The sequence below is a fragment of the Vigna radiata genome, chromosome 7, assembly GCF_000741045.1.
Source record: "Vigna radiata var. radiata cultivar VC1973A chromosome 7, Vradiata_ver6, whole genome shotgun sequence".
Lineage (NCBI taxonomy): Eukaryota > Viridiplantae > Streptophyta > Magnoliopsida > Fabales > Fabaceae > Vigna > Vigna radiata.
In genome coordinates this window covers 8,161,577-8,172,639 of record NC_028357.1, presented here as the reverse complement: position 1 = coordinate 8,172,639, position 11,063 = coordinate 8,161,577, and the positions used below count along the sequence as shown (strand labels likewise).

The 11,063-nt window shown below is 29.5% G+C and overlaps 1 protein-coding gene across 1 annotated transcript; it reads right to left on the bottom strand.

Annotated features, from left to right (window-relative positions):
- Positions 1-1,352: 1,352 nt before the first annotated feature.
- Positions 1,353-2,904, bottom strand: LOC106769590. The gene is made up of 2 exons (XM_014655269.2): positions 2,472-2,904; positions 1,353-1,862 (listed from the first exon to the last, which is right to left on the bottom strand). The coding sequence occupies exons 1-2, from the start codon at positions 2,842-2,844 to the stop codon at positions 1,735-1,737; spliced, it is 501 nt and encodes a 166-aa protein (XP_014510755.1). The 5' UTR covers positions 2,845-2,904; the 3' UTR covers positions 1,353-1,734.
- Between the last annotated feature and the right edge of the window lie 8,159 nt (positions 2,905-11,063).

Sequence of the window (11,063 nt, the reverse complement as noted above, 5' to 3'; positions counted from 1 at the left end):
AAGTAGCTAAAAAAGCACTACAATATCTAAAAGGAATTGTAGATTATGGAATTGATTATAGAACAATAGAAAATGGTGTGTTGTTTTTACTGAGTTCAAGTATTGTATCATGATGTTTAAAGAAATCGTTGATTTAAACTTTATCAACCAGAAAAAGCAGAATTTGTAACAAGTGTTTTTTGTGCTTGTCAAGAAATATAAATGAAGAGAATCTTAAAGGAATTGGAGTATTCATATCAAGATTACACAACTAATGTATGTTAACAAGTCAGTTGTCTAAATTTTTTTTCATGTACTATTCAAGTTCAACTAAACATATTGATGTGAGGTTTCATTCTCTAAAAAGGTTTAAGAAGAGTATAATTGAACTAGTTCAATACAAAAGTCAAGAGTATGTGGTACATATAGTGAATGACCAAAGCATTCAAGGTTAACATTTTTCAAAAGTTCGGAAAGCTACTAGGAGCATGTGATATTGCTGAAATAAACTAATTTCTTCATAGTATTTAGTTTAAAGGAGGAAGTGGAGAAGTTTTGTTACAGTTTCTATTTAAATAACATCTTGGTGGTTATCAAAGAAGTCCTAATCTTAGGAATTATTGGGCTGAGTTTGTTTATGTTGTTCAGTTACCACTAGCCTATGTTTCCACAAGGGAAATTGTGTTTCTTGTTACAATATGTTTATTTAAGGCAATATAATTATCAATAAAAGTAAGTCATTCTTATCTGCAATTCCAGTAGCATATCTGGATAACCAGTTTTCAACACTTGTGCGAGGATGCGACTCCAAATCTTCCATATAACGAAAGATTTGGACACCATCGCCGTTTCCAGCCTCTGCTGCTGTACCTTGAGGATGATACTATTTTCCAGGTGTTTTCGAAAAAACTAAAACAAAAAATTTATGAAAATTTTCATTTCAAAATAGATTTTAAATTTCTCTACAAACGTTATTTGGTGTTAATAAATCTTTTTATATAGATTTCAGAATCATCAATCTGACTTGCATATAAATTTAATTTGGATGATATATCTCAAGGCATTTTATAATTATCATTCTGCAATATTTTTCTTTTTCAGAAATCTTTCAAAATATGTAATAAAGAAACTTTTTAATGTCATATGACCATTTTCAGGAATAGTAAAAGTTTTGAAAGAATATTATTATGTAACAAGCAGTTAGGGGCCATTTTAGTTTTGTAAGAGAAAAAGAAAGAGCTCTGTCTATTTTCCTTTCCTCTGTAATGCAACCAATTAATATATTAGTGATTCGAGTGAACATCCATGAAACAATCCAAACAATAAGAACACTGACCGAAGAAAAAACAGGAATTAGATGAACAATATAACACTTGAACGTTTATTAACAATATTTATATTGAAAAGAATTGGTGTCTGATCTATTGGACCTGAAGGATACCACAATAACAGAACCAGACAACATTGAAAAGAATCACCAACAAGTCAATCAACCTAAATTCAACCTCTCGGATATCTAGTCATTTCCTAAAGAACCCAAATTAAGAACAACTGATGTTTAGAGTCTGGGAATGCATATTAGCACATCCATGCTACAATTACATTAGCAAAAAAACAGAATACCAAATACAAGCAATAAACATTAACATAAAAAATCTGGAAAGAAACCACCAAAGACTATCTATCAACAAATTAGAGTCCACTTTAATTCACACTGGTCTTGTGTTGTTCCTGCGGGCTTCAGGTATTCAACTCCTAATTAACATGGTCGGAAGGGTATGAACCCGAAGATGAAGATGAAGATGAAGAAGATTCCCGCACAGCACATGCAACAACTTGCGCCCATTGCTTCAACCGAGTCTTCTTCACAGCCAAATCATCACCTATACAATAACCAACACAGAAAAAACCTCAAATTTTAACCATATAATCAAATTTGTGCAATTTTTTTCCTGACAAAACTGCCAGAATCGATATTCATTCCTAATTTTACGAGACAGTCGCATTAATCGCTTTTTTTCTTGACGAATGTAAATCACAAGAAAACCATAATATCGGTTACAATGTAGAAATTTTGTTTAAACCCAATTTTATGATTAACAAACTTCTAATCCCGAAGGAACTTTCCGGAAAAAAAAAATTGTCCATTGAATGGAATTCTAGCTGCAAACAAACACACATTCATACAAAAATGAGATTATGAATGATGACTACTCCAACAAATTTAAATTTAAGAACTTGTCATTGGTTAGTGATACCCAACTCAATCGCCTTAGTCTCCTTATAAATTATTTGAAATTCAAGTCTGGTTAACGGTAAAAAGGTGATTAATCAATCAAATTTCTAACGAAAATCAGTCATAAAAAAGTGATCAATGGTAGAATGGAAAACTGTTACGAATTAAATTTGTAGAATGACAAGCATTGTGATGACATAATGATTGAATAGAGAAGAAAAGCAAATTAAAATGAATTTACGAAGAGGGGAATTACCTGCATCGAAAATGGTGGTGGGGCTCGAAATGTCGCTATCAGAGACAAGGGAAGACGAAGAGGAGGACCTAGAGATGCTGTGGTGGTTGTACTGTTTATTAACAGCAAGGTATAGCTCCAAAGCGGGGATAGTATCCGACAGCTTCGGATCAATTTCGACCGAACCGAATCCAAACCCTAGGTCGATGCACGCCTTGAGTTCTTCCATGTCGTCCTCCGACAGGCTCCTGCTCGGCCGGTGGCGTCGCCAGTTCTCGCGGCTGACGTTGTGGTTATCCTTTCGCCGTTGCCACGCTTCGTCCCGAAGCATGTCCGGCGACCACGACTGCTGCTTATAAAGTGGCCGCGGCGGCGCCTGACTACGCCGAGACATGGTTGAGTGGTGGGGAAAAGTTTCTTTGGTTGTGGTTGCTGGCAAAGGTAATTATAGTTGACGCCTCTCTTATATTCTATTTATTTTATTCTAATTTGACGGCTTATTTGTTTTTATTTTGTTATCAAACTGAAACTGAAACAAATAATTTAAACAGTAATGTCAATGAATCAGTGACTAAAGAGGAATGTTTTTGAATTTGTGGAATATCCTATTCAAATATTTGGAAATATAATGATCTTTTTTTCCATAATGAATTTCCGGAATAAAAATTGAGGGCTATTTTAGAAAAAAAAAATGTTATAGTTGTTAATACCGTATTTTGCCTAAAAGGAGATCGTTTTTGCCAAATAATCTGTTCTGTAAAGCGTTTTTATGTAAAAAAAAATTAATGTATACAGTCTGTACTCTATAGATCTAGATATTTCGATTAGCCAACCAAAAGAATTATGACCATATTCTCTAATAAGATATTTAGATTGCAAATAAGATTTTTCTTTCTCAGATAAAAACAAATATTTAAATTAATTTAAAGGAGTTTTATTTTCGGTAACTTACAAACATATGAACATCTGTATAATGCATGGCTACAAGTTGCTCTAAGACTCGAGAAATTCAAATGTAATAAGAGAATGATGTTGATATTGTTAAATGTTTTCTTATTGTGAGAAAGTGTGTTTTTGCAAGATGTTGAGTAACTCAATTGGTAAAAGCTCTGCTACGTGTATATTTTTCTTTTCCTAAAAGCAAGTATTAGTGGGAGGTTTCAGGTTAGGTTATTAGTTTATATAAGAGGGTAACTATAGAATTCTTTTTTGGATACCGAAAACAACTTACCGTGAGAAAAAAAAAAAGAGCACTGAACTTTGGTTAAGGTGGTCAGAGAGTGAGAAAGAAGAGGAAAAACTTGGACTGTGTTGTAGAAGCACGAAAAGATCAAACCATCCAATGGTTTAAAAGGTATGGGAAGCTAATCCTACCTAAATTATAATTATTGAATTTGATGTGTATTATTGTATGTTGGGGAATTTTGTAAGTATTTATCGAGGGGTTGTGCATAGAGGTAAATTGAACATGGGTTTGGATAATTATTATCTACTCGTAGAATAACTAGAACAATAGTAATAAATATTTGTTGGTCATACATACGATATCTTCAATTAAGGTTTTATACTACTAATTAAGTTGACGCTGAACAATTCAGTAATTTTTAATTTGTTATGTATTGAAAATATGGTATTAAATGTTGTTAGATGTTGTGATGATTATGTAATGGGATACTTTTCATTCTTTTGTTGTGTAGCCATTGTGGCTTTCAAACTCTCTACGTGGTTCAACCATGATGGTTTTAAAAGAAAAAATTTTGTCTAAGCGGTGCAGTGTTAAAATCTAGCAGTCATATTGTTGTTTTTTTTTGTTTCTAGTTGCCGTTTGAAATAAAAAAAATGGTGTATAAACCGCTTGCTAATTTTGCCATTAGAAAATCTTCCTGTATTAGGTTGTTTTGATTATTGTTACAGTACCAGAAATATACTATTTTAAGATTAAAATGTCACAAAATTATTTGTTGTTTGAATTAAAATTGTAGCAGGGAATAGTTTGTTGTTTTGTTTAAAATGCTGTAGAAATATTTTATTGTATTAATTAGTTATTCTTCTTTAATATATAATTATATGATGTGGGTTCAGGGCATATATATATATATATATATATATATATATATATATATTATATTTATTATATTTATTACGATATGTTTTTCTATGAGATTTTGGATGATAAAATAACGATAATATTAGAAAGAAGAATGATTTTGGGTGAAAAGAAAAGAAAAATAAAATAGATAAACAAAAATGTCCAAATAAGCATTAATAAAGTAATTAAATTACAATTTAGTTTGCTGTTGGGTTTAATTATAATTTTAATCTATTATTAAAATTGGACTTATGTGAGATTGACAAATAAAATATGGATGAGATTTTATGATCTATTGTTTGAGTGTATTGTATAAAGGGTTATATTGGACTTACGAGAGATTTTGTATATTGACAAGTGAATGATATAAAAAGATGATATATTTATGTGCCTGTATGAGAAAGTTATAGGTGATATGGTTGAGTGCATGAGACGGACCAAGGTCCTTCTTGATGATGTTAGGAATTTATAGTGTCGATGTTTTTGGAGACGTTGTTGATAAGATAATGTTGATGGTATAGTAGTGATAGGGTTAATGAGGATACAAATGATGATAAGGGGATAAAAAAAAATGATTTCTTAATAAGGATAGATTGATTTATTATTGAGGTGTGCTTGTTTCCTATGTATAGATTTTATTGTTATTGATTGTGCTATCCTAGCTTACTCATATTTGTTTGTGTTGTGGTTGTGTGTGTGTTTTGCAATGATCATATGACTTTTGCTTATATGGGAGCAGTGGATGTTGTATTTATTTAACTTTTTTTCTTTACTTTTATAGAAAACTTTTGTATTTAAGTGTATCTTTATTTATATTTTTGTAAATATTTTAAATAATTTGAATGATTTTATTGCTGTAAAAATACGTGATAAATCTTTCCCACTTACATTATTGGAGAAAAAACATACTGTAAATTATTTTTAATTTTTAAAAAATGTAAAAAACATAAGTGATATACACATGTATTATTATGATTATTTTTTTAGATAATTTTATTAATATTATATTTATATGTTTCAGACAAATATATTTTTTTATTAATTTTATAACACCTTATTTTATTATTTGTAATCTGTTAAAATTTGGATATTACAAATTTTAAATGCATATTCTATTTTTAGTATGATTGGTTATATTCTTTTTCTAAAAAACCATCAAAAGTTTTAATTAAAGGATGAAGTAACAATATTTGATATTTTTTTGTTATTGTTAATATTTATAGTATGTTTATTGCTTACTTTTCTAAAATTTACCCAACTATTTTCTATTTAACCGAAATATTTGTATAATGGCTTTTGAGTAATTGAGAGAAATAGTTAGATTATGGATAATCTATTTGGGTTAATATCTTATTTTTCCTCTGCTCTAATTCATCTAAAATTTATTTTATTAAATTTGACTTTTGTTTTAGGCTATATTTTATAAGTTGAACTTTAAAATTTGAAAAATCTAAATTTCTAAGAGAGATTATATATGAAGACTTCATTTATTTTCTATTTTGGAACTCTTTTTTAACTTAATATTATGAACCCTAATTCTATTCTCACATCTTTATAATTTTTTTAACCTCTCCTTGTTTCAAAGGTAGAAATATGCTTTTTTTTATTGTAAAACAATAAGCGTGAGAAACTATCAAGTACAAATATGTTTTACAGAGATAAATTTCAACAAACACCGTCCAAAGAAGACATGCAAATATATCAAGATAAGTTTTCATGTGCTAAAACTAATATATCTATCCTTGATAAGAACAAAACACTGAGGCTTAAACATTGTATATTCAATCAGTGTTAATGAGAGAAAAAGACCTACAACAAAGATATCGTCTAATGAATATGAACTCTGAACAATGAGACGTGGTCTTAAATATGTTATCAATAGAAAAGTCTTATAGAAGAAACAATTTAATGAAAAGCATGTCAAACAAACAAATCTCAATAATGTTTTTCACTCACAAGAGTCTAAACACTTTGTATCGTCGGTCAATATTTGAATGTTGAACTAAATCAAATACATTTATTATTGACATGACATATGATAAAATGGTTTTGAACAAGAAATGACATTTAGCGTATATAAACCTTCAAAACATTAAATTTCCATTAATGCATGTACTGCGAAGTATTATTTTTCTTGTATGCTTTGTCCTCGTCAAGTCAGAAATATACAATGGATTAATCAAAACAAATGCACACATTGGATAAAGACGTTGAGAGAATAAGAGAACATTATGGAAATGTTTCTATTGAGAATTTATGCTCTAACAAGCCGTACAAGTTGCGCCTTAATGAAAATTCTGATAAAGCACTATACAAGTGTATAATAGACCTAAGTTTGACTTAGCTAAAAAGGCTATCAACCTATTCCATAGAAGTCAACTCAACAGTCATGGACATATTCTCAAGAGATCTATATATAACCAAACATATGAAGAGAAGACAAGAAGGATAACAAAGTGAACACATTTTCTTCTTCAACTCTCTGTGCTTATAATTCATTAATCGTCTAAAGCTTTCGATAAACGAAAGAGTGAAACACCCTTAAGATCTATAGATTACTTTGTATTAAAATATATCCTTTCTTAGAGAATTATTCATTTGTATCTTGTTGTATATCCAGTTGTAGATTCGTTGTAACCAGAAGTGGTTAGAATACTTGTGTAACCAAGAGTGGTGTTAATACTCGTTATAACCAGAAGTTGTTAGAATACTTATGTAACCAAGAGTAGTGTTAATACTCAGTTTAACTAGAAGTGGTGAGAATACTTGTGTAACCAGGAGTGGTGCTAATACACGTTGTAACCAGAACTAGTGATAATACTTAGTGGAACCTCTCAAGAGTTCTTGAGAGAGAACTGAATGTAGCCAAGTTGGAGTAATCGAGTATAAAAATTCTCCTTGTTCATTGCTTTATCTATCTAATATTCTCTTGAAAAGTTTTTCATAAAACCTAGCGTCTGCACAACTCAATCTTTATAAACCTTCTTCTAGACATTGAATCACTAAATATATTCCTTATGATCACTACACTATTTAATTTAACAAATCTTTCCAACGAACTTTGCAATACAACAAATTCTAAGTAAACCTTATTGATCAACTTACTTTATAATACTTGTTACACGCTACATTATGAAAACATTTTTAAAAAAATAAATAATATTCAACCCCCCTTTTAGTGTTTTCCTGTGGTTTCACATTTAGTATATGTTGTGTTTGTTTCCAATCATGGTATTCGTTGCCGTGGGAGGATGAATTTACGTTTGAGACTTATGTTTAGTTTTATGGTTGTGAATGGATTTCTGGGTGCACATTTGTGTGAGAGAGATGGTAACATCCGTGCATTATGTCAAGAGATAAGAGTTTTTACTGTCCATGTTATAACAAAAGATGAAGTTATGATAACTATTGATTTTACGTGTTAGGAAGTAATTCTAGTTGAGGAAAACAAGTTGGAACTTAAAGAAGCATGATTGGACAATAAAGAATTATTTTTAAATAAATACCCACTTTAAAGGCTTTAGAATCATACCTAGGGTTGCAAACATGAAGAAATACTTACTTGTAGGGTTATATTGCCATGGATCGCCCTAAGATAACCAGAAAATCACCATTGGGCGCAAATTGACTTGATGGGCTAGCTGGTTAGCTCACTAGGCGAGTTTGATAGCATAAAACTACAATATTCGAGTTGTTTGGTGCAAATGTGACTCTCCTAGAGAGTTACAAGTCAAAGCCTTTAGGCGAGAATGAAGCAGCTCGCCGAGTCTTTCAGCTTTGATACGCGAAAGTGGATACTTAGTCACGTTTTTGTGAGGGTTTTCATTAGTCCTCATTCTTACATTGATTGAATCACCTAGGGTGCTTGGGAGAGGATCTTAGAGGTTTTTTGGAATGTTGGGAAGTTCTCCCTCCCCTCCTTGGGTTTCCTCCTTCATCCATGGTGATTTTTTACTTTTTGGGGTTGAAGAGGAAGATGGGTTGCAGATTGGAGGTGTTGAGGCAAAGGGGAGGTGCAATTGGAGCAGAAGCAATTGCTGAAAACCTTGGAAGAGAGCTTGCTTATTCTCTTTGGTTTCCATTTCTTCTCTATCTCTTCACTCTGTAGAACCCTAAGTTCTCCACCATGGATGACTATTCTTATTTGTTGAGATTAGTTGTAAAACATGGAACTTTTGTGTAATTTTGTGTTATTAATGATATATGTTTTTCCAATTCATGTTAGTATTCAATTTCCATACTTAATGTTTGATGTGGATTGTTCCAATGCTTAATTTGTGATTCATGAGGTGTTGAAAAATATCTTTAGAATCTAGACTTGATATTGAATTTCCAATGGATGCTTGCATATAGGAATAAAACTTGATTCATTAGTAATCTTAGACTCTAGAACTTAATGCGTGGTTGCTTGTTGAATTTTCAAGAAATTTAAACTTAATGAGTTATCATAAGCTCAAAGGCTTTAGGGATAAAATTTAAATATGTTTTTGAGTTAATTTTGGCAAGAATATGGAATTGAGATGCTTGTCAATGCATGAGAGTGAAGTAGATGAACTCTAGTCTTAACAAATTGTAAATAATCTATGTTACATTTCCTTGCACACCAACTGTTTTGATGAAAATACCAAAAAGAGTTTCTTGTGTCTTTGTGAACTTTGTGGTCTAATTGAATTAGAGTACAAGAATTATCGAGTGTTATACAAGTCTTTCGGAAGAAAACGATATTTATCACTTACTACGTTATGATACCATTAATTTTGTAGCCAAGAAGCTATCATTGCTTTAATTTGAAAATGACCTTCATTTTAATACCAATGAACACAGAAAGAGAACAAAATCCATTTTTGGAGATGAGGAGAATTGATTCTACATAGTTTGAAATAAATTTTGAATATATTTTTAAATGCTAAAATAAATTATAATAATGCTAAAATCAATTATAATGGTATTCCAATCAATTGAGATTTATTTGTGTTAAAGTTGGAATCGATTATATATATGACTTATATACAATAGAATGAATTATACGGAAATGGATTCTGAATTTTTATTAAAATCAATTATACCACTCTAAATTTAATTCTGAATTTTTATTAAAATCGATTATACCACTATTAGCAATGGATTCTAAATTCTTATATAATATATATAAGAATCGGTTTTGATTCTTAGAGTAGATTTATATATATATATATATATATATATATATATATATATATAAACAAATTTTTATTTTTTATTATATATTATTAATAATAAAATTACTAATATTTATTATAATATTTTTTAATTTATAAAAATGTTTGTTTAATTCCATATATATATAAATAAATAAATTTTAATTATATATATATATATATATATTAATAATTATTTTTATTATTTATTATAGTAATAATGTTTCTGTAATTTATAAAAATAATTTTCTTTACATATATATATATATATATATAATTATTATATTATAATGATAATAATAATAATAAATTTCTAATTTATAAAATTGATTTTTTTTTGTTTATATACATATGAATAATTATTTTTATTTTTATTATAAACATCAATAATAATAATAATAATAATTATAATAATAGTTTTAATGTAATTTTGAATGATAATTTTAATTATATTTTAACATAATTTTTATTATTTATGTTTAATTTTGTGTCATATTTATTTTTAAAAATAAAATAAAAATTATTTAAATTTATTTATTAAAACTTTTTTTTAATTTATCATACTCATTATCTAATATACAAATTTTCATAAATTTTTCTTTCAAATCCTTTCATTTATTCAAATTCTTTAATTTAAACAAGGTTTAATACCTATTTTGGTCCCTCTTTTCGGAGAGTTTGTTCAAAGTGGTCTTCCTTTCTTTTTAAAGTTCACTAAAGTCCTACTTTTTGCAAAAATTGTGCAAGTTAGTCCTTTTTGCTAACGGCGTTAATTCTGCTAACCGCAGAACTGCCTAGTTGGCAAATATTTGATGATGTGTAACATTTTGATTGTGCTGACACTGTTATTTGTTTTAAAAAAAATTATTAGTTATGACGTGAAAATTAATAAAATTAGGATTAAATTAAAAATTGAAATTGGGATAATTTGAGGTATTTAAGTAAAGTGATCAGAAGCAATTTGGGTAAAATTTATGATTACGATTAGGATTTTCGTGGTCGATTTAGGATTCATCAAGCATCTTCAATCCAGTAATTTCCGATTGCGATAATTTTCTCACTTCAACGTATCTTCGTTCTTTTTCTTTCCTCTGTAAAATTCAGTTTCTCTCTCTACAGAAAAAGTGGCAATTTCTCTTTGGAATCCTAATTCTAAATCTAAATCTGGCTGAAGGAGATATGATCCAAAGAGGTGACTGAACAGGAAGAGGAGGAATCGAAGGATTCAAAGATGGGTTGCAACCAATCGAAGATCGAGAACGAGGAAGCGGTGGCGTGATACAAGGAGCGCAAGTGCTTCATGAAGGACGTCGTCTCCTCCCGCAACGCCTTCGTCGCTGCCCACTC